This window comes from Bos grunniens, chromosome 9 (assembly GCF_055505025.1).
Source record: "Bos grunniens cultivar Pamir isolate PY7600 chromosome 9, Bosgru_T2T1.0, whole genome shotgun sequence".
In the NCBI taxonomy this organism is placed as follows: domain Eukaryota; kingdom Metazoa; phylum Chordata; class Mammalia; order Artiodactyla; family Bovidae; genus Bos; species Bos grunniens.
The window spans coordinates 12080063-12105725 of record NC_141173.1 but is presented as its reverse complement, the minus strand read 5'-3'; the positions used below and the strand labels follow the sequence as shown (position 1 = coordinate 12105725).

The following is a 25663-nucleotide window of genomic DNA, read 5'->3' as shown; positions in this document are numbered from 1 at the left end:
AGAGTGAAAAAAAATGATGCAAAAAAAAAAATTTATTTAAAATGGTAAAGTCTAATCATGTTTCAATTATATTCAGTTTTACTTTTCACTATTTTTAATCTCAATACTTGAAGTTCTATGCAAATTTACCTAAAGTGATAAAGTGAGATTTCTAAATTTGTCACTTATATAAGCCATTGAAGATAAATTGGAGATATATAATAGGGTGCTTAAGACTTTATGAGAAAATGTTCCCACACATTATGCATTTAATGAACAGAGGACTGATCGAGCATATTGGGGATCACAAACATGAACTGAAGTCCCCTCCCTCCAGTTCTCATCAGAAATTTCTCCTTCGTTCCTTTAAAAACTTCGTTAAATGCCACTAAACTTCACTGAATTCTATTTCCTCCACATCTCTGGCCACCAGCAGAGTCCAAACCACCCCAACTGCCTCCCAAAGTCCCTCATCTTCTTCCTACCCACTGGCCACACCACATTGGATCATGATTCTCCCTTCTTTGAAAGGCCTCAAGGGATTGTTCATAGTATTACATAAAACCCCAAAACCTGAAAAGTCTTTGGGGTGGAACCTTGCTTATCTCCTCCACCACCCACCTCCTCCTCACTTTTCTCTGCCTTTCTCTTAGTTTTCCAACCCCACTACACAAATTTCCTTATAAGGTCCACTGCATGTAGCATTCTCTATGCCTAGAATTCCGTTTCGCTGACTCTTCTCCATGCCAACTTCTTATCTTTCAAGTCTCTCCTTAAATGTCATCTCTTCCCAAAGTCTTCCTTGAGCCTGCTCCCTGGACAGCTTCCCCTGTATGGTCATCAAGTCTCTCCTTAAATGTCATCTCTTCCCAAGTCCTCCTTGAGTCTGCTCCCTGGACAGCTTCCCCGTGTGCTCTCCATCCCTGCACTTGGTTTAGGCCCTGGATTAAAAGGAAGAGTTTCTATCACATATTTTATTTTGTTGTTAATATCTTTCCCTCCACACACTAAGTTCTATGAAGACTCTACTTTATTCAGCATCACCTCCAGTGCCTGGTGCCAGGCTCTGCACATGGCACAGAGTAAATAAATATTTGTGAAGGAAGAAGGACTAGACAGATTCACTGCAGAGCCAGCAGTGCATTGCTTCCCTACTGCACACTCTTCCAACCAACTTTAGACATTCAAACCCCCTTTGCTCAATGCTACCTTCTCATCCAAAGCTGATTTGAGAGGTTCTCACTGAAGAACTAGACCACAGCCAGGCTGAGTTCAGAACTCAGGAGACTTTGGAAAAGATTGGGTATTAATCTGCAGAACATCAGGAGCACAGAACACCAGGAGGCTCAGGAGGAGCTGAGGGTCAAGATCAGGGAAATCAGGGAAAAGCAGGCTCGATTTCAGCACCCAAGGCATCTCTCCTAGGCTATGCAGAAGAATCCTTAGATTCATGACAGAGGTATGTCTGAGGTGGTGAATGTCTGCCAGTGGGTTTCCCAGTTTTCTGTGTTATCCATGCACCTTCTGCCATCTGTTCCTACAGCAAGACACAAAGTTCTGGGCATCAGTATTCACAACCTAAAGATCACATGTGGTGAGCAGACCTCAAAAGCAGTCACACAATGACAAAGGTTGCTGTCCAACTGTTTACAACCTCAAAGACACTTCTGTTTGATCTGTTATCCATTATGATATATAATTTCGCTGTTATATATGTGATTTTAGTGAAAAAACATATTTTCAAGTATAAACATATATGTAGATTTCCTGTAGTATTATGGGAAAAGTAAATATATTAATAGGTATTTTTCAATCATATTTTTGGTCCTAAAGGTAGACTATTTTATTTTATTTTTTAAAAATTTTATTTTATTTTTAAACTTTACAATATTGTATTAGTTTTGCCAAATATTTTACAACTAAGTTTACTACAAGATGCCACATTTCCATGATTATTAAATTTATTCTAGTTCCATACATGTTGGTGCTCAGAAGTCCCTATGTTATAATCAAATCTGAAGGGTGACTGTTATTGCTGAAAAAATCCATGCCCCTGATATCTGAAAAAGTATGTCTAGTAAAAAGAAAAATTTGGATGCAGGCTCCCTGTCAATTCAAGGCTGATTCATCTGAAGCTGCGAGAAGGGAAAAGAACAGAGTGTATGTGGTGCACACGCCCATGTCAAAAGCCTCAACGCAGATGTACCCAATGATCCAGTTCAGGATGTGAGTTCCCATGGCACAGGAAGACCATTTCTGGGAAGGAGGAAGTGAAGAGGACAGAGAGAGAGTGGCCAAGTAAAATCCTGAGACTAAATAATTTGAATTTTTTATCCAGAACCTAAATTCATTTTTTGTTAGATGAATGAAATTCATAATTAATTATAGGACCTACAAACATCTACCTAGCAAAACAAAAGAAAAATAAGTAAAAATAAATGCTATATCAAAACCAGTTTCTCAATTTTTCCAGTGGTAATCAGATAAACTCAAACTAAAGAATCTCAACAAGATTTAAGAACTTACACCTTCAAGCTCTTTTAGATACTAATTTTCTTTCTGATTGGCCTTTAACTACATTGATCCCAGACTCTGAGGTTACACTGATAATTTTTATAATGATTCAGTTAGTCTCACAGAGAGAGAGAGAGAGAGAGAGAGAATTACGTTTATTTTATGGGAACTGGAAACCAAGGTATCAATAACCACAAATCAAGAATGGTTCAAGAGTTAAATAGAACTGACTTTGGAATGTGAGTTGTTCTAAAGATGCAGGGATTTCACATGATACACTTACCTAAATATACATATATATTCTTATAAAACTGTTACAAATATTTAAACAAAATGAACTTAGTAAGAAAAAAACTTACTACAAAGAAAAGATGATGGCTGCACTGGTGAAGTCTACCTAACATTTGAAGAAAAAATTATAGTAATAGTTCACAAACTTTTCCTAGATAGAATGCTAGTAAATACTTCCAAATTCATTCTAGGAGGCCAGTATTATCCTGATACTAAAATCATACAAAGGCATTACAGTAAACCAATATCCCTTATATATACATGCATAAAAAATCATCAGAAATGTTAACAAATCAAATAAAGCAACAAATAAAATAGATAACCAAGTGGGATTTATCACAGGAATGTAAGAGTGTTTAAACGTGAAAATAAATCAAGGCATTACACCATATTAATACAATAAGTTCAAAAAACACATTATTATCTCAATAGATGCAGGAAAAGCATTTGAGACAATCCAACATTCTTTCAAGATATGAACACTAAAACTGATAAAGAATATGAATTGAAACCTCACAATTAACACCATATTTAATCACTAGAGACTGAAAGTTTTCCTCCTAGTATCAGGAACAAGACATGAATGTCTGCGATCACCACATTTTGACAACTAGATGTCCACATGGGAAACTGGATCCTTACCTCACACCATACTCAAAAAATAACCCCAAATGGATCAAAGACATAAATGTAGGAAACAAATGTATAAAAATTCTTAAAAGAAAACCTAGGTGGATATCTTTATGACCTTGAATTTGACAAGAGATTCTTAAATACAACACCAAAATTACAAGTAATCAATGGAAAATATAACTATTCAACTTCATCAAAATTAAAAATTATGTCCTACAAGAAAACAAAAAGACAAGTCACTAAATGAGGGGAAGTATTTGTAAATCATTTATCTGCCAAGAATATAGCATCCACTATATATATATATATATATATATATATATATATAACCATAATATTAGGGGCTTCCCTGATAGCTCAGTTGGTGAAGAATCCGCCTGCAATGCTGAAGACTCTGGTTTGATTCCTGGGCTGGGTAGATCACTGGAGAAGGGATAGGCTACCTACTCCAGTATTCTTGGGCTTCCCTTGTGGCTCAACTGGTAAGGAATCTACCTGCAATGTGTGAGACCTGGGTTCAATCCCTGAGTTGGGAAGATCCCCTGGAAAAGGAAAGGGCTACCAATTCCAGTATTCTGGCCTGGAGAATTCTATGGACTGTATAGTCCATGGTGGGTAGCAAAGAGTCAGACATGATTAAGTGACTTTCACTTTCATATATATATATATATAAACAATAAAGACAAATAATCCAATAAAAAATAGACAAAATATTTGATCTATATTTTTCCCAAAAAAAGGATACAAATAGCCAATGGGCGTGTGGCAAGATGTTAAACATCATTATTGATTAGGGAAACAAATCAAAACCACAATAAGATAACCATCCATACACATCACACTTGCAAAGATGGCTATAACTAAAAAGACCAACAATAACAAGTGTTGACAAGGATGTAGAGAAATTGGAACCCTCTTATATTGCTGGTAGAAATGTAACATGCTGCAGCTATTTTCAAACACAGCTTGACAATTCTTAAAAAATGGAAACATATAGTTGCCAAATGACCCAGAAATTTCAGTCCTAGATTTATACTTATGAGAAGTAAGGACATATGTCTATGCAAAAACCTGTACATAAATGTTAAGGGTCACTTTATACAGCATAAAAAATTGGAAACAATTCAAATACAGACACAAGAGTGGTGCATATGTTCCACTGTACAAGCGGTATAATGCAATGCTATATGGCAATAAAAGAAATGAAGTACTGATAAATGCTATAATATGAATGAATCTTGGAAATATGCTAAGTTAAACCAAGTTATAAAAATGAGAGCATAATAATCACACATTATGTGATTTGATTTATACTAAATATCCAGAATAGGTGAATCCATAGAGATGAAAAATAGGTTAGTCGCTTCTAGAAGCTCAGTTTTGAGGGGAATAGGGATGATTCTAATGAATATTATGTTTCTTTTTGGAATAATCCAGCATTGTTTCAAAATTGCATAGTGGAAAAAGTTGCACAATTTTGTAAAAACTGCTAACTTTTTTGCACTCATTTCATATGCTAGCAAAGTAATGCTCAAAATCCTTCAAGCTGGGCTTCAACAGTATGTGAACTGAGAACTTCCAGATATACAAGCTGGATTTACAAAAGGCAGAGGAACCAGAAACCAAATTGCCAATATCCATTAGATCATAGAAAAAGCTAGAGAATTCCATAAAAACATCAACTTCTGCTTCATTGACTACTCTAAAGCCTTTGACTATGAAGACCACAACAAGCTGTGGAAAATTCTTAAAGAGATGGGAATACCAGACCACCTTACCTGCCTCCTGAGAAATCTGTATGCAGGCCAAGAACAAACAGAACTGGACATGGAACAGTGGACTGGTTCTGAATTGGGAAAGGAGTACATCAAGGTTGTATACTGTCACTGTGCTTATTTAACTTATATGCAAAGTACATCATGCAAAATCCTGAGCTGGATGAAGTACAAGCTGGAATCAACACTGCAGGGAGAAATATCAGTAGTCTCAGATATGCAGATGACATCACTCTTATGAAAGAAAATGAAGAGAAACTAAAGAGCCTCTTTATGAACATGAAAGAGGAGAGTGAAAAATCTGGCTTAAAACTCAATGTTAAAAAAATGAAGATCATTGCATCTGGTCTCATTGCTTCATGGCAAATAGAAATGGGAACAATGGAAACAGTGCGAGACTTTATTTTCTTGGGCTCCCAAATCACTGCAGATGGTGACTACAGCCATGAAATTAAAAGACATTTGTTCCTTAGAAGAAAAGCAATGATATCCTAGACAGCATATTGAGAAGCAAAGACATTTCTTTGCCAACAAAAGTCCATCTAGCAAAAGCTATGGTTGTTCCAGTAGTACTCATATATGGATGTGAGAGCTAGACAATGAAAAAGGTTGAGCACCAAAGAATTGATGCCTTCAAACTGTGTTGCTGGAGAAGACTCTGGAGAGTCCCTTGGACATCATGGAGATCAAACCAGTCCATTCTAAAGGAAATCAACCTTGAATATTCACTGGAAGGACTGAAGCTGAAGCTGAAGCTCCAGTACTTTGGCCACCTAATGCGAAGAGCCAACTCACTGGGAAAGACCCTGATGCTGGGAAAGATTGAAGGCGGGAGGAGAAGAGGATGGCAGAGGACGAGATGGTTAGATGGCATCATTGACTCAATGGACGTGAGTCTGAGCAAACTCTGGAAGATGGTAAAGGACAGGGAAGCCTGGCATGCTGCAGTACATGGAGTCGCAAAGAATTAGGCAGGACTGAGCAGCTGAACAATTGAATAAAAACACTAACTTTTACCCATTGAAAAGGTGAACTGCAAGTGTGGCATTTATTTATTTTTAAAAGCAGGCAACCACCAACAAAACAAAGGAAAACTGAAAAGACTGAGCTGAAGTATGATGGATGTACCTTCCTGAATCCAAGTTATTCTTGATCATGTCACTGTCCAGAGTAATGTAAAAATTGTTTGCCTAAACACAGTTATTCCTTGGCTATATATTCTTTTTCTAAGTTTCTACTCTCATACTCTAAATTTACCAGTTCTAATGTTGCCAATCATTCCAGTTTTCCCAGGGCTGAAGGTGTTCCCAAGACATGAGACTTTCAGCACTAAAACATGGAAAATTCCAGGAAAACTGAGCAAAGTTTGTTCTTGCCTGATTTTGTATAATTTACTTAATTCCTCTTCTCTTTAATTCCTATCATGTTCTCCATCCTGCTTTCCCCTTTTTTTTTTAATCTCAAGTATTTTAATAATGAAGTTACCCCTAAAATTCACTTTTTAGAGATATAAAATTAATCTTATAGAAATCATACTCTGTAAAACAACTTTGAAATTAAATTCATCTGAATCTCCTATCATGTTCTCCATCCTACTTTTTCCTTTTTTCTAATCTCAAGTATTTTAATAATAAAGTTACTCCTAAAATTTACTTTTTAGAGATATAAAATTAATCTTATAGAAATCATACTCTGTAAAACAACTTTGAAATTAAATTTATCTGAATCACCTTGCCATACACTTGAAAATAACACATTATTGTGTGTGTGTGCGTGTGTATATATATCTCACTATGTTCAGATTCTTTTCCCTTACAGGTTGTTACAGAATACTGAGTATAGTTCTAAATGCTATTTCACTTGTGTTCATAGTTTATTATAAAATAATTGTTCACAAATTAAGTCATGTAAGTCTCTCCTGAGTTTGGGGTATGAATAGCCAACTACCTTCTGGATATTTCAATCAGAGATTTCTTTGGCCACTAATACATATATATATAAGGGGGCTTCCCTGATAGCTCAGTTGGTAAAGAGTCTGCCTGCAATGCAGGAGATCCGAGTTTGATTCCTGGGTCAGAAAGATTTGTTGGAGAAGGGATAGGTTACCCAGTCCAGTATTCTTGGGCTTCCCTTGTGGCTTAGCTGGTAAAGAATCTGCCTGCCATCTGGGAGACCTGGGTTAGGAAGATGCCCTGGAGAAGGGAAAGGCTACCCACTCCAATATTCTGGACTGGAGAATTCCATGGGGTTCATGGGGTCACAAAGAGTTGGACATAACTGAGCGACTTTCACTTTCAACTTTCGCATACATCTAAAGCTAAATCTAAACTTGTTTTAGTGCCTAAATTAACTCTTCTTGCTATGATCACATCCACCTACTCTCCTGAGATAAAGTGAATTATTTCCTCTTCACTTGACTCTATTATCAGAGCTAATGAATCACTGTGCTCTGATTACACCACCCAGGAAACATTCTCAAATTTACCCTACCACTGCCTCGCTTGCCTAGACCTGCTTCCATCCACAGCTGGAACTGATTGGTAGACTTAAGGACTGTCAGTGTTCTAAAATCCATGATCACTTTGAAAAACTCAAAAACCTCATAATGTTAGGTCAACTTTCAAAATACTGTATTAAAACTAAACCAAAGACAAGACCAAGTGTATAGCCTATCCTTTCCAAGTTAGACCAACATCCTCATCCTTGGGGCTTCCCTGGTGGCTCAGACAGTAAAGCATCTACCTGCAGTGTGGGAGGGAGAAGGAAATGGCACCCCACTCCAGTACTCTTGCCTGGAAAATCCCATGGACAGAGGAGCCTGGTAGGCTGCAGTCCATGGGGTCGCTAGGAGTCGGACACAACTGACCGACTTCACTTTCACTTTTCACTTGCATGCATTGGAGAAGGAAATGACAACCTACTCCAGTGTTCTTGCCTGGAGAATCCCAGGGATGGGGGAGCCTGGTGGACTGCCATCTCTGGGGTCCCACAGAGTCGGACACTACTGAAGCGACTTAGCAGCAGCAGTGTGGGAGACCCGGGTTCGATCCCTGGGTTGGGAAGATCCCCTGGAGAAGGAAATGGCAACCCACTCCGGTACTCTTGCCTGGAAAATTCCATGGACTGAGTAGCCAGTTAGGCTACAGTCCATGGGGTCGAAAAGAGTCAGACACGACTGAGCAACTTCAGTTTCACTTTTCTCTTCTTAAAGACACTGGTGCTGCACCTCCTGAAGTCGTTATAAATCTCTCCACCACACCCAAACACATTCACCCCACCCTCCTACACATGCACTCTTACTCACACAAATACACAGATACACACACTTGCACACTCTCAGGCTCCAGCAATGAGTACATGTTTCAAATCACCACCCACAACTTGATGTTTTGGGGCACTAGTTAATCATTTCCTTCTTCTGGAGGCTTTGTTCTAAATTCAGGCTCTGAAAGTTCTTGTCTGACCTCATCAACCCCAAAGAGAATAGGCCATTTTCTCTTTTATAGACATACTTCTAATCTTGCAGTTATCATGTAGTAATAGTTAATTGGATTATATAACTGCTGCCCCCAACTTGAGAGGGCTTTAGCTGTGCATCTCATACCTGAAGAATAGCAGCTATCAAACTCAATCTGTTCAACTCCACTAATCTTTTTGATCAACATTTAGAAAACTAAGATCATGGCATCTGGTATGGCAAATAGATGGGGAAAGAGTGAGAGACTTTATTTTGGGGGGCTCCAAAATCACTGCAGATGGTAACTACAGCCACGAAGTTAAAAGACACCTGCTCCTTGGAAGAAAAACTATGACCAACCTAGACAGCATATTAAAATGCAGAGACATTACTTAGCCAACAAAGGTCCATCTAGTTAAAGCTATGGTTTTTCCAGTAGTCATGTATGGATGTAAGAGTTGGATTATAAAGAAAGCTGAGCACTGAGGAATTTATGCTTTTGAACTGTGGTGTTGGAGAAGACTCTTGAGAGTCCCTTGGACTGCAAGGAGATCCAACCTGTCCATCCTAAAAGAAATCAGTCCTGAATATTCATTGGAAGGACTGATGCTGAGCTGAAACTCCAATACTTTGGCCATCTGATGGGAAGAACTGATTCATTGGAAAAGACCCTAATGCTGGGAAATATTGAAGGCAGGAGGAGAAGGGGACAGCAGAGGATGAGATGGTTGGATGGCATCACTGACTCAATGGACATGAGTTTGAGTAAGCTCCAGGAGTTGATGATGGACAGGGAAGCTCGGCGTGCTGCAGTCCATGGGGTCATGAAGAGTCGGACACGACTGAATGACTGAACTGAACAGAACTTTGATTAAGTGATGACAACTTAAGTAGCATGCTTAAAATATGACCAAGTGACATTTTAATAATAACTGAAAAAAGAATCTTCAGATCATTTACATACATGATTATCAAAATACAAATTATATTGACATGTGCAGCCATTGACCTAACTTGTAAAACAGACGGCACTGAGTGACCTGAATACAATGACTCTACCACCGATTCACATGGTAATAATCTCTCTCTCTTTTCCTGCTCCCCATGCAAAATCACCATCTCTTCCTCCTGACTATTTTTTTTCCCTTACATCTATACAAATAAAGTATTTCCACCCACTCAGATATTTAAAGTGTTACAACAAATGCCACCAATGACCCAAGGGGCCAAAAATTTTTTAATCTCTTGAATTATTATTATTAGCATTTTTTGGCAGCATTTGCTACTCTGGGGCACCCTCCGTGACTCCTCCCACTTAGCTTCTGGTTCTCCTACCTCTTTGACCATTATTTCTCAGTTGAGTCAGGGGAGCCTCTTCTTTTACCCACTCCTTAAACACTGGTTTTACCCAGGCACTCTGTTACTTTTTCTAACTCTGTACCCTTTGGTGATGTCATCTACTTCCCCAGCTGAGTGCTTTGGGTTCATACACCCAATTCGTTCTTGAACATATACTCCTGGATAATGCACAGGTGCCCCAAATCATCCTATCAGGATCTGAACTCCTCACTGCCCACCCTACTGGTTGGCCTGGTTTACTTCTTTATTTCCCCACATCAGCTGCTGGTCCTCAATCACCCAAACCACTGATACAACCGCCCCCCTTAAACTCTTTCCTTACAAACCATATTCAATTGGCAACTAAGCACTGCCCATTTGCCTTCTTACTGAGCTCTTAAAATGTTTCCTTCCTACACCCTCTGCTACTTCTGTAGGTCAAGACCTCGTCCTTCTCTGGTCAGTTGCAATAGTCCCTTAATTGATCTGCTTGTCTCCAGTTTTGCCCACATCCTATTCATATGCCATTATTCTTACTTCTGCTAAAGTAAGTTATACATATTTTATACACACACACACATACATACACATAATGAGAATCTGATGAATTAAAATCCATCAGTGCATGCTCAAAACTAAATGTAGTGTTTATTAAATTTTATTTTGATCCAGTTATCATGTACAGAAATCTAAGCTCATCCTACAATAGTAACCCAGGATGTCATCTTATATTTTCTGTTCCATTCAAAATTTAAACATAACCTCCACACTAAAGAACTAGCTTTTATTGATCTTTAGCCCCACTGATAGGTTGTAATGCACATATTTAAAAACACCGGCCTACAGGCTAAAGCCCATCCTTAGTGTCCTCCCCACCCCCAATTACTGTCATTCTTTTCATAGCAGCCTAGAAAGGGGCTTATATGGAAATGGAGAGCTCGATTTATAAACACCCCTCTCTAGAGAGAATCAGTAGAAATGAGGACTGGACTGCGAACTTTAAATTCTTCAAGTCACCTAAAGAGAGGTCCATTGTTGTGATTAGTTAAGCATGGAGTGAAGAAAAGGATTATCAGAAAGGAGAACCCAAAAGCCACTCTCATTCACTTTACTCAGAAAGGCAGCCAGGAAGGTTCTACTAGGTTCACGGTAAGTTACAACAGCTTTCCACTTCTAGGAGTCCATGGAAAGCAGAAGCAAAATAAGAAAAGATAATTAATGTCTCTTTGGCAAGGATGTCAATTGCTGCTTCGTATCTGATAATTCCAATTTAGGTGGACACTGGAATAAGTGGTACAAATAAAAATGGAACCTCAATATATGAAATATAACACATCTTAAAATTCATGTTAATTCCTCAAAGCACTTTCCCCAAAGTTGCTTGTTTTCTAATGCCTGGAATATATGATGGAAAATGGGGATTGTAAGTTTTCCATGAATTTTCAAAAAAAGTTCCACCATCAAGAAAATGGATTTATGGCTAGAACATATATAGAACAAAATGGCAACATCATTACAAGCAGTTCTTCCAACTTAAAACTTTTTTCAATGCAATTATAAACCATTTTTACTACAGTTAGGTGAAAATTATTTGTGTTCCTTGCGAAGTACTGATCAACTGTGGAAGATGATATTCAAATACACATAGATAAAATCTATAACCCATTTATGGAGCCTCTTGAAATTTATTTACCCAAATTTTATATCTCAAGCCATAAATAATTTTGTATTTGTGACTGTGTGTATGCAAAATATAAGCATTTAAACATTTCATTTAATTTTAGTTTTGCCAATGGGAATAAAAACTTGACACAGCAAAAGAATTACAAAAATTTACTTTTCTTTTCATAGCCTTTGGACAATCTTATTACTTTATTTTGGTTTTACTTCAAAAAATTGTCAGATAGCTAAGGAAACCTATAGAAAAATCACTCCTAAGACACATTTCTTCAATGGCTTTTGCAAAAATCACTTGGAAGGAGGCATTTCCCTGGGAGTAACTACTTGGCTGTATTGGTTATGCTAACAGTATTACCACTGCTGAGACATTTTAAGGAAATGTTTAATTTTTCTTACCAGGAGCATAATTTTATTCAGAAGATTGAATAGATTTTGCTGCTCTGCAGGATTTTAAAGCTCTTTACATTTCACCTTACAGAAATCCACATTTGCAACACAGAGTTCATTTATTTAGTTTCTCCTTTAATTCCCTTTGGTGGGCCATTTAATCCTTCATGAATATCCACACTTGAGGTTACAATAATAAAAATAAACTGAAGGTCCATCCCTCTTTCGGACGGTCCCTGACCTTTACCTGACGCAGTGCGAGGGTGGTTATGAACGAACCATGCACTTCCCTTCTTCACAATTAGGAAAGCATCCCCGCTCTGCACCTTTGCATTACTTTCTCGAAAAGGGTCTCAGGCTCGAATCCACATACTTTCTAAATCCGAAAGGTACAGAGTTTCTGATACCACGGAGTTCCCCAATACATGTCTCTTTCCTACAATTAGCTTCATGCTTTCCATATGGCATTAGAAACAGCACTTAATGAAGATGCTTGAAACACAGAGCTCAGTTTCCAGATCATTTTATCTAATTCAGTAGCAGTCTTTTACCCCCAGACACCCCAGAGCAGCCAGAGTTTGCACTCCCACATGCAATGTGAATTAATACATCTGGAACCAGAGATCTGTGTTAGAGACGACATTTTCAGTCAATAAAACCAATGCCATACTCACGGTGGAGGCTGGTGGGGCTGGTGTTCAACATTTCTTGGGGCTTTGCAGGCAGCAGGCTTCACCATGTCCCTGACCACACACCTGGGGCGCATGATAGACAGCACAACGCACTATTAATTATAAAACGGGGAGAAACATCTGGAAATTAAACACGGTACTGAAAACAAGTTTAAGGGAACTGTCTGCAAGCCCCTAAGTATTAACCTGGAGACCCTGAGAAGCCCTGGGAGTTAGGAACCTTCAGCTCATGCTTCCAAGAGCTCAATTACACCCAGATGAACTCCATACTGGTGCTGGCCTCAGTATTGGATTTCCTGTTTAGTATCAATAAAACGATCCTCATTAGGCTTCCCCATAGAAGCAAAGCTGCTGAAAACTTTGGCTTTACCCTATGGAGACATCTGAAAGTGTAAACATAGGAGCAGCTGTTGTGCTGATATGTTAAAAACAGGCAGGACTTTCTGTGGCTTTGGCTTTCTTACTGAAAGACATGGACTTTTTTTCATGCCCTTCATGCCCTTCTCTTTATGCAAAAAAATAAAAAAAATAAAACAGAGATCTGAGATGTTTCAGGACATCCCCCATGTTCTAAATTCATTCAAGCTAAGAAAGGAGGAAGAGTCAGAGGGAAATGTGCATATATAAAGTGTGTGTGTCTCCATAAGTATGCAAAATAAATATGCAAGATGCCTGCACAGTGTGAAAATAGGCAGGAAAAGGTCTTTGGGTCTTAAGTTGTCCATCACAGAATAAATAAAGGCAGAGGATGGGTCACAGCTGCAAAGGGCAGCAGGTGGAGATGCTCTTAACCTGATGTCAACAGGACTTAATGGAGCACTGGAGAGAATCACGGCATAAGCCAGAAAACGTAGCCCTCTGAGGCTGTCCTTGGATGGCTCAGATATCCCTCTACCTCAGAAGCCTTGAACAAACCTTGGTTTGAATAGGGAAGCCCCGTTTAGAAAGTTGAGACCCTGATTCTTAGACTCTGCTAAATGGAAAAACCACACAGGACTTGGGATTCTCAAGCATGAACCTGGTTCTTAACTTTGACAGTGGTTTGGACTGCACTTGGAGATCTGACTACCTGTAAGGCCAGTCATGCTATTCAAGGGGTGGCTCAGTGGTGAGGTGGTGGCAGATAAACTGTTTTTCCAGAGCTAAAAGCTGCATGGCAAAATTCTCCACTTCTGAAAGAAATGATACAGGCAAACGTGGACACTGCACAGAAACGTGCGTGCACACACACACACACACACACACACAGCTAAGTCCAAACAGGATCAAGTAAGACTTAGAAATCAATATATAATGTGACAAGAAAAGAAAACGGTGCCATTTCAAAGCCACCCCTCCTGGGTTCAAAGGAAAGAAATGTGGTAACTGTCTAGAGTGAATGCTAAACTCTTAATGGACTGGTCACCAGTCATTGGAGGAGAAGGACCCTCTGGCAGGAAGGTTCAGAGAACATTCAAGAAGGCAGTTGCCAAGGAGAAGTAATACCCTGGGGTATTACTGAGCTATGAAATGTTAATATAACTTACACAAGTACAGTGCACAGGAAGTTACATTTCACTGCACTGGGAAATCTTTAGCAATTCTCACTCAACTAAAAATAGCCCACATGGCATGTTGAATTTTTACACGCATTGGTTTGTGAAAATATCGGAAATATCACCAACTTTGGAGAAAATCTTGAAGAATTATATGTAGAGAAACCATATGCAACCTTCTGTCTTAGTTCATTTCCTTTTTTCTTTTTCTTTTTCCTCCTGAAAATTCAGGTATTTAGGCAAAGTTTTGGGAAGAAAAGAAATCTGCCACTCAGAGTTTTCCTTCAATATGTTTTTAAATAACTCTTCTCCAATAAAAGTGGATTATTAGCCAGCATAAAAGACCATGTCTGTGTAAGAAAATTCTCATTTAATCTTAAGAATTGAGTAGTTCTTACTTAAAACTATAGTAACTGGCATATTTCATCGGTCTGCCTATGTTATAGAATCTTATTTATTTATTTATTTATTTTTATTTTATTTACTATATTTTTATTTTATTATTGGAGGCTAATTACTTTACAATATTGTAGTGGTTTTGCCATACATTGACATGAATCAGCCATGGGTGTACATCTGTCCCCCATCCTGAACCCCCCTCCCACCTCCCTCACCGCCACCATCCCATCCCTCAGGGTCATCCCAGTACATCAGCCCTGAGCACCCTGTCTCATGCATCGAACCTGGACTGATGATCTCTTGCACATATGATAATATACATGTTTCAATGCTATTGTCTCAGATCATCCCACCCTTGCCTTCTCCCACAGAGTCCAAAAGACTGTTCTATACATCTGTGTCTCTTTTGCTGTCTCGCATACAGGGTTATCATTACCATCTTTCTAAATTCCATATATATGCATTAGTATACTGTACTGGTGTTTTTCTTTCTGACTTACTTCACTCTGTATAATAGGCTCCAGTTTCATCCACCTCATTAGAACTGACTCAAATGTATTATTTTTAATGGCTGAGTAATATTCCATTGTGTAAATGTACCAGAGCTTTCTTATCTATTCATCTGCTGATGGACATCTAGGTTGCTTCCATGTCCTGGCTATTGTAAACAGTGCTGCAATGAACATTGGGGTACACGTGTCTCTTTCAGTTCTGGTTTCCTCAGTGTGTATGCCCAGCAACAGGATTGCTGGGTTATATGGCAGTTCTATTTCCAGTTTTTTAAGGAATCTCCACACTGTTCTCCATGGTGGCTGTACTAGTTTGCATTCCCACCAAGAGTGTAAGAGGGTTCCCTTTTCTCCACACCCTCTCCAGCATTTATTGCTTATAGACTTTTGGATCGCAGCCATTCTGACCGGCATGAGATGGTACCTCACTGTGGTTTGGATTTGCATTTCTCTGATAATGAGTGATGTTGAGCATCTTTTCATGTGTTTGTTAGACATCGGTATGTCTTCTTTGGAGAAATATCTGTTTAGTTTTTTGGCCCATAAAAACCTCATTTGAATTTCTAAAATTTAAAGCTCTTTTTGGATAATAAGAATAAACACATCAATACTCAAAAACAGTGTTGCTAGAATTTAATGTATTTAATTTAAAATATACTAAATTAATATACTTTATTTAAAACAAAATAAGAAAAAACTAATTTTTCATACTAACTTATATCCTGATCTCAGGTTTAGAGTGAATCAGCTAGCTGTTGAATCTGTTCTCAGGGAGAAAGTGATCAGTTTCAGATTGCTAGTTATTCAACCAATTTGAGGGGGCACGAAGCTATGCCAATATGTATTCTTACATTTTCTAATCTGACTTTCTCAGACGAAATTGAAATTCCAGGGAAAGAGAAGAAGAAAAAAATCCCTACATTCAGAATAAGATACATAAAATAATACAATGCCCTCCTCAGATTTTTGTCAGCCTGAATGAATTAGCATTTCTTTAAAGTTATATTTGGATTGTTTTGTCTGTCCTATTGCAGTTTGAGGGATAAACCAAAGTGGTGTCGCCAGTTGTAATGTGTGGAAACTGTTCAGCCGACCACTTCCCATTCTCTCCCAGGCGTTAATCGTAACACAATAACAGGGACCCCTCATACTTAAACACCACAGTGATATATCAGCACACTGCTGTGCACTAAGGCCCTTCAGTGTGTGAGACTCTTTGCAATGAATGCTCTAGGGACCCCACCAGGCTCCTCTGTTCATGAAGATAAGAACACTGGAGTGGGTCACCATGCCCTCCTCCAGGGGATCTTCCTGACCCAGGGATCAAACTCACATCTCCTATTTCTCCTGCATTGGCATGAGGGCTCTTTACAGGTACCACCTGGGAAGCCCCAGGGGTCTTCCTTGCTGCTGCTAAGTCACTTCAGTCGTGTCCGACTCTGTGCGACCCCATAGACAGCAGCCCACCAGGCTCCCTCGTCCCTGGGATTCTCCAGGCAAGAACACTGGAGTGGGTTGCCATTTCCTTCTCCAATGCATGAAAGTGAAAAGTGAAAGTGAAGTCGCTCAGTCGTGTCTGACCCACAGCGACCCCATAGACTGCAGCCCTCCAGGCCCCTCCGTCCATGGGATTTTCCAGGCAAGAGTACTTGAGTAGGGTGCCATTGCCTTCTCTGAAGGGTCTTCCTTACATATGATTTACTCCATCATCCAGACACAAAGAGGCCACAGATAAGCCACAAAGCCGACTTTCCAGAAAGGCTGTGGATGGAGAGACCAGGAGTCCAAGAGGCGTGACCTCTGATTCCTGCAAAGTCTTCAGTTACTTGGGAAGGACGGTGGACCCCTCACCATCTTGGCAGTGCTTGCGAGCACCCCTTATCCCTCAAGCATCACTGAGGATTTGTTCAAATGAGGCATCCTGCAAGCATCTCAGAGAAGCTCCCCTGGACTCCGCCTTCCGCGCGGTTGGATTTTATGAATGACTGCAATCAATGCTGAACCACTGCCAACTGCCCACCCTTCCCAGCACCGTACACACAAGAGAAACTCACCCTGCCGCAAGCCCGCAGATGAGGCTGTGGCAAGGCTTTCATCTCCCTAAACAGGAACTAAATGTGCTTCCAGAGACTTAGAGTATGTGAATGAAACATTCTCAATGCCTTCAAAAGGCACAATTTACATAATCACTTTCTCTCTTTTGAGTTTCTATTTTGGTGCCTGCAGTCACCAGCCCCACTTTTGCCTCCCCTTCCCTGCAAAATAACTAAAAAACAAAACAAACAAACAAAAAAAAACCCCTTACTGTTTTATGAAAGTTTATCTCAACTCAGCTTGATGACAAGGTCATGAGTCTAGTGACTGAGCACTGAGCTGTACCACAGATGATGACACCTATGCATTTCTACTCTCCATTTGTTGTGGTTTTGGACTTTACTGGGGTTTCTCCTTCAGTGATAGAGACAATTACACTGAACCAAGGCTAGGGGAAGTGTGTCTGTGCCTACTCCCTGGGTAGGATTGTACTAGTCTGCATTTGTCACAAGAGTTTGTCAGTTATAATGACATCATGTTGAGAAAATGAAATACTTTTCGAACATACAGTATTCTAATTTGCTGATCACCAATCAGACACAAAGAAGTAAGGGAAAAATAGGCAAGAATAGGGCTCTGTAATCAGTTGTTTTCTTCTGAACCTTCTATTCAGCACTTGAGACCCTTCTTACATAAGACATTAGGCAAAAGTACGAAAATGTATGCCAAAGTCTTGTCTTCACCCTGAATCTCTCTTAACTGCAGGCATCCAGTTGTTTCCCCAACACTTTTGCTTGGGTTTCCAGTAGGCTTCCTAAAATCAACACCTTCAGTCGGAATCCACCTTTTCTTAGACACCTGACCCTCCAGAGCCAGCACCATCTTGGCTGGTTGTAAACGGTTTCTCTAGCTGTTCAGACGAAAAGCTTTAGTCTCAAGGCCTCACTTCTCTTGTACCTGTGTCCAGTCCATCAGATTTGATTCTCCTTTCAAATATGTGCAGCCATCTGCCCATTTCTCCTCCTTCCCCTATGGCTACCTCGATGGGGTCAACGCTACTTTTCACTGGATTCCTGAATTAGACTTCTCACTGGCTGCTGGCAGAGACCCTTTGGAAAGATAAATCAATCATGACTCCTCTGCTCCAAATCCTGCAATGGTACTACAGTTTACTCACAAAAACGCAGGAGTCCTTGGAGTGTCATCTGGCCTCACATAATTCCCAGTGTTCTTCTCCTACTATCTCCTCCCCAGCATCCACATCCAACTCATGCTACCCAGCTGCAGTGACCTTTCTGCTGGTTCTCAGACACACCAGGACCATTGTACCAAAGATTCCCTCCCTGATATGTATCAGACTAACCCCTCCCCGCTTTGCAGTCTTTGCTCAAGCATCAGTGTTTGGTGGTTCCTACCCGACTTCCCTCCCTACTGCTATGGTCTGCCCCCACCAGACTTTCAGTGCCCTTCACCTCCTCTTGCTCTGGTGGTGGTGGTGGTTTAGGTGCTAAGTCATGTCTAACTCTTGCGACCCCATGGACTGTATCCTGCCAGACTCCTCTGTCCATGGGATTCTCCAGGCAAGAATACCGGAGTGGGTTGCCGTTGTAAATCTGCCTCTCCTCTTCAACCCAGCTTGAAATACCAGCTGCTTAAGAGGAAGGATGTCTGTTTGGTTCACTGGCAAAGGCCCAGAGCCTAGAACAGGGCATAGTCACATAGAACATCATAGTCACTCACTACATATTTGTTAAATGAATAAGACAAAATGCTTTATATTTCCAGCCTGAGTAACTAACATGCTAAAATACAGTTATTTACAAATAGATGTAAGTAATACTTTTTTGCATGATTATAGCATATTTATATAAAATATCTGCAAAATATAAATTAACGTATGACCAATAAATTTTATGATTTGTATAATCTATTATATTTGTTTTTATATGACATGACTAAGGTTCATTCTCTTTCTAAACAAGAAAAAACTGATTAATTTTATGGAAAAGACTCTTTAGCGTCACATTGTTGCTTCAAAACAATGAGACACTATTTAACATCTAGTATCCTGCTCTTTTATCAAATAAAACTTTAAAATAATTGTACATAAGGTAATTCCTTAATGATTAATTTTGTGGAAAAGACTCTTCAGTGTCACATTGTTGCTTCAAAACAATGAGACACTATTTAACATCTAGTATCCTGCTCTTTTATCAAATAAAACTTTAAAATAATTGTACATAAGGTAATTCCTTAATGATTAATTTTGTGGAAAAGACTCTTCAGTGTCACATTGTTGCTTCAAAACAATGAGACACTATTTAACATCTAGTATCCTGCTCTTTTATCAAATAAAACTTTAAAATAATTGTACATAAGGTAATTCCTTAATAGTAAAGATAGAAAATTAATCCCCCTTTCTATTTATTTTTCTAAACAGTGTAGGAAACTAACAAAAAACTTCTGTTTATTGTCATCTATTTTGAAAATGTTCAAGAATATTCAGTTAATATCCTATTTAATCTTCACAATGCTCTGCAAGGAGATCTGATTGTCCTATTTGACAAATGAAATAACTACAACTCTAAGAGATTAAATTTATTTTCCAGTGATAACTGGCAAATATTAATATTTTAAGAAGCCAAGATGTGTATCAAGTTTTGTTTGGGACCAAAGGTAATGTCTTCTTCATCATTCAACGATGCCCTCTGACATTAACACTCAAAAGATGAATGAAAATTAATACAAATCAATCATGAAGCTACAGAGTCCAGTATCCTCAGATATGTTTCAATATAATTGATTTCATGATATAGGTATATTATTGAAACTATTCAGATACCTCACATAGCTGAGTGTTCTTGAAACATTATTCTAGTATTCCAAGACCATATTCTCCAAATATATCAGCAGAACAATGGTGACAGCAGGTGTCAGATTGGCTAAATTAGAAATGCAGAGTGACCTTGAGACCAGTGCGAATGTAAAACTCAAGGCGGGTCATCCTGCATATAGAGAAAAGCAACTTATATAAGAAAAAGAGTCAAGAAAGTGAAAAAAAATTTTAAATTACTTGCAAGACAAATATAATTTGGTTGATAAAAATCTCTTCAAAAATACTTTTCAAAGGAAATCTTCAAAAGTGATCTTTTCATCTCCATTTACTAATACTGAAAACAGAAAAGTTGAAAATATTATTTTACAAAATGCATTTTAAAAGTTGCATATTTATGTCTACTTAGCAGTGAACTGATAAGCGTGATGACTGCTACCCCTAAGATGAAGATGAAACAGTGACAATTCTACACCAGACGGAAAAAGTGGATGTTGAAAAGCCAGATGTACTAATCACAGATCATCAGGGTGTGTTCTACCTCGGATGTACATTCAGAGAATGCTCAGAAGCTACATAGGAGTGACCTTTATTTTAAAAAAGACAATGAGGACAGGTAAGTTAGGCTCTTAATTGTAAGAAAAGGGAACCCAGCTGGCCGGTTTCCACAGTAAGTTGTGAGGACAGTTAAATCTCCCTTAACTAGGCCAGGAATTTATTCACAAAACCAGACTAAAAAGTATAGGATTCTCAAATAAAGGTGATAACAAGATATCGATTTGCTACAGAGATTAATGGGTGATTTTAAAGTTGGGAAAAACAATTTTCTCAAAGACTGATAAGAAGGGAAATAATACATAAGAAATCAAGCCCTTGGTCTTCTGGACCATTCAAATCTGCCTGTTTATCACCTCTCATGTCTCCAGGATGCTAACAGGTTTGGTTCTATAAGGTCCTAATATTGTTTCCAACATGGCAGCAATACACCCAATTAACCTTTTACCCAAGCTAATATTTCCTATTAACACAATCAGTTCCTGTCTCCATTTGCCATTCTTGAAGTGTTACATAGACCTATGGATTTATATCTGCTACCATTCCCCACACACCATCCTGCTGACATTTTTCTACTTATTAATCTGTGTGCATTCACCAGAAGCCACCTGCTGCCTGCAAGATAGAACGTAACTTTAGAAAAAAAGGAAGATTATGAGAAAATTCCTGCCACTAAACCTGCAAGGGAGAATGACTTGTGTGCATTCAATAGAGGGGAAAAAAATCTCATCTATTAAGAGGTAAGGTATTTCCAGCCAGAAGAAACAATCCTAGAATCAAGGCAGCAGAGGCACCAATGAGGCAAGGGAGGCCTAAGCCACCTTCTGGACCCTCCAAGACTAAAAGTGGGGGGTGGGGAGACTTCAGTGGAAAGGCAGAAGGTTGAGGGGAAAGAGCAATGTGAAAATAGAGAGTGAGGTAAGGTAGGTTGTGAAAAGAGTCATGAGGAAGGTTTTAATTTTTTTATATCTATAGGCACAGTCCCAGGTGATGAACTCCCCCTGGCAAAGGGAGAAGTTGAATGGATGGAGAAGGGCGTGACAGAGGATGAGATGGTTGGATGGCATCACTGACTCAATGGACATGAGTTTGAGCAAGCTCCAGGAGATGGTGAAGGACAAGGAAGGCTGGTGTGCTGTAGTCTGTGGGGTGGCAAAGAGTTGGGCACGACTGAGTGACTGAACAACAACAAGAGAAAGCATATTGATCTAAAATGAATGAGAATGGTAGTACTGAGGAATAATCTTGGAACCAGCATACGGTTTGGAGAAGGAAATGGCAACCGACTCCAATATTCTTGCCTGGAGAATCCCATGGACAGAGGACCCCAACAGTCCACAGGGTCAAAAAGAATCGGACATGACTGAGCAAACACTCATCCACTAACATATGGTTATCTTAAAGGGGAAATTGTTTATAGTTGTTAGTACTTCAATTCCATTCATAAATAGGACCTCACCCTGGTTTGATCCATGGATCAGGAAGATCTCCTTGTAGGAGGAAATGGCAACCTGCTCCAGCATCCCTGCTGGGATAATCCCTTGGACAGAGGAGCCTGGAGGGCGACAGTCCTTGGAGTCCTAAAGAGTCAGACATGACTGAGCAACTGAGTACACATGCACACATGTGAATGGCTGGCCATTCACAGCCAGCTCCTGGGCCTTAGAGCCCAACGTGGGATCCTTACTCTGAACTGGGGCTCTGTCTCAAGCCTGGCTGAGGGTGGTCTCTCCACCTACACAGAGGGCCACACGATTGAATGACTGAGATGATAGAGTCTGCTGGATCAGCAATGATATCAAATTACAAGGAAACAGTAACACAGAGAGTCAAGTAAGTAAAACTGCCTTCATTAATCAAAAATGCAATTCAGCAAAACAAGATGAATTTCAAGAAATGTAAATCTATTCAGATACAAAAACTCTACAATAACAGAACAGGAAGAGGACAGTGAGTGATATCAGCTCACATTTCTGAGTGTCTGCCTTGGGCCAGGAGCTGAGCTAAGGATCCCACATGCCTTTAGAATGCCATCTGCTCACAGGTCATAGGTGGCCCTTGGTGTCACCCAAGTTACATGTTTACTTGTGCAGTATTACCATTTCTTCTCAGAAGCACAACTCATTTCAAAAACTACACACTTCTGTGAAGTGCTTTGTTTTGATCAAATAAATTATTCCATTGTCATTCAAGTGTTAGCATGAGACACAAGATTGTAATTGAGTATTTCAAGCTTTAAGCACCTCACATCCTCTTGTGACATTTCAGGATCCTAGAAGAATAGAGAGCTGTCTGATAATGCTTATCTACAGTTTAATGTCCAGGATAAAAAATTCCATTTGGTAGCAAGGAGGGATGAATGGTATTTGTAAGGATTATTGCCAGAGCTTCTTTACAACTAATGATTTTCCTGCTTTTTATTTGTAACACAAAGCCATAGCTCTTTAAATAATGATTTTAGGATTGTTCTACGTGTGCCTTTTCTCCACAAGTATTCCTTCTCCTTGCTCATGGGAAGCCAGATAGCTAAATAAATATCTACTAAGAGGTCCATAATAGTTCCTTGGTGGGATTTAAGTGGATTTTAAATAGATAAAATGGGGAATTGGAACTTGGAAAAGCATTAATTAATGAAATATTTCAGGTATTGTATTCAATTAATTATTACTAATTTCTCATCTGATTCACCTGGCTGGAAACTTAGAGAGAAACTGGAGTCAATCAGATATGAAAATACATTGCCCATGGACTATATATATATAAATTTTCATATAAATATGAAAGTGCTCAATACTAAATATACACTATTCCTTTCCTATTGTAAATGAAGATTTCTTTATTTTTTCAAGAGGCCATGATGCTTTATTTTTTTTTTACCCAAAATATGACAAAAGGATGAATCCAAATCATTTGGACACATCAATAGAAACTTTAATACCTGAATATGATTGCTTCTTGTTCTAAGTATTTTTGACATTCAGAATGAAAATATCAAAAAACTTGTAAATCATTTTCTTCTCCCCTTCAACCAAACTGATGAAAATATGTAAAGATATTTAGACAAATAAGAGGTGTATGAGATCTGGAAAAGTAATCCACAGACTAGGACTGCTGACTCCTCATTGACAAGGGTAAGCACTCTCTGAGCACTTTTGACTTAATAAGAGCATCATTCTTGTGGCTTCCGAGGGGCTGATGATTCCTGAACTATCATTTCCAGAATTCAATTTCCACTACCTATCAGGTCTGAAATCTGTCTACCTGAAAACCTTCCTAATGACTGAGCCAGATCAGACTAAAGTACTAAACTCAGTGTCCCCCCCCCACCCTAGACTGAAACACCTCCCAAAGTGTGCCTGGTAGTCAGTTAAACCCTCCCGTTACTGATGTCCACAATCTTGGTGCCCTGTGGCCTCTTACTTTCTCAAATGGCCAGTAAGGCATTAGTCCTCTGCTTCCAAAGTCATATTCTTTCTGGAGTGAACTGCTTGAGTTGATCTTCCTCAAGTGCCATCTTCTCCTGCCCTCAGATTCCACAAAACACTTCCCATCCCCGATCATGTCAAATACACACACCACTGTCTAGTTCCAGGGTCCCACCTACACACATCCTCATTCACTAATCTCTTCCTCTTAACTCCTAACAGAGTCTGCTTCTCAAGTTAGGTGCATCCATCTCAATATTTCAGAACATCCTTCTGTCGCTTGCATCTCCAGTTCATATGCCACATTTCTTGCTTAAAATGTTCTGCCTCCTTTTCCCTCTCCATTCATTTTTAGTTCTTACAAAATTCAACTCAAATGCACTGAACTCTAGGAAGCCTTCCAGGCTAAAGACTTCCATTAATCCTTCACTAGCATCTTCTAAGAAACAAATTAGTCCTTATGTATGGATGAAAAATTTTGTTAACAGCTGGAAAGACATTCAGGAAATGCATGTTTTAGAAATAGGACATGAAATGAAAGTGTGTTCCAGGGACCTGACTGGGAAGCTCCAATGACCATGACATCTTTGTGATCAATGAGCGAACACTTACAGGACAGCTGCTCTGTGCCAAGTACCATGCCCTGTGCTATACCACAACCTGAAAGCAAATCAGCTTGCTCATCAATAGCAGCAGGAAATTACCAACTTACGTTTACTAAGCATTGATCACACAGACTCTTTTAAGCCCCTATATGCATGAACTCATGTGATCCTCACAACTCTGTATGGTGGGCAAGTTAAATAACCACATGACAAAGCATTTATAAAAGCCTAACGTGTAAATTGCAACGGTATTCATTCCACAACTGAGCTCTATTAGTATACTATTTTAATTATTTGAAATTGCTTAAATTCCTCCTATTTTAATATAAAATATTATCTTCAAGTACAGAAAGAAGATTAAGTGTAGGAATCTAGGCTAATAATGGAATAGAGGCTGCCTCTTGTCCCCACCAAATGTTTAAATATAAAGTTTATATTCATTTTGAAGAAAAAAACTATAGTCTCTTTTATTTTAAATGTATATCTACACTGTCACGTCAGTTCTCCAAGGTCATAAAATAATTATAATTCCATTATAACATATAAGTAATGTTCAGGTTGCTTTTTAGCTATCTTTTCCAGAGTTCCAGCTAGTCATTCCTAGGGTTTCCTTGGAATACACCTCTTATGTACATATTATGAGTAAAGAAAAACATGAGAGGTTCTTAAACTCCAAGACTTAAATTCAACACACCTTCCATCCAAGTCACTAATTTCCTCTATGGCTCTTATGCTTCTGCTGTAGGCAAACCTAAAGCCACAGAGACATCTCTCCATGTACTTGAATTAAATCTCTTTGCTACTTTCTTTCTTTTTCCAAAAGCAAAGTCCTTTAATATTTTAAAAATCATGGAAATAGAAAAGTGATCACTCATCAAGAAGAAAGAGTTTGAAAGATATATCATCTTTGTTTTATGAGTCCTTTCAAAATTTTAAGGATGACCTTTTGGTCATCAGCCTCAAGAACTAAGATACTTTTAAAAAAATATTGAAGTATAGGTGCTTTACAATCTTGTGTTAGT

The 25663-nt window shown here is 38.9% G+C and overlaps 1 protein-coding gene across 44 annotated transcripts in view; it reads right to left on the bottom strand.

Annotated features, from left to right (window-relative positions):
• Positions 1-25663, bottom strand: part of RIMS1 (regulating synaptic membrane exocytosis 1) — a 607640-nt gene that overhangs the window by 489751 nt on the left and 92226 nt on the right. For 38 of the 44 annotated variants that reach the window (XR_015132287.1, XM_086316267.1, XM_086316269.1 and 35 more), the window contains exon 2: positions 12729-12809. The exons of the other annotated variants lie outside the window; for them this stretch is intronic. Coding sequence is in view for 37 of the 38 variants with exons in the window: in XM_086316267.1 (XP_086172393.1) it covers positions 12729-12809 (81 nt within the window). In the remaining variant the exon portion in view is untranslated. The remainder of the gene's footprint in view (positions 1-12728; positions 12810-25663) is intronic. 44 annotated transcript variants of the gene reach the window in all.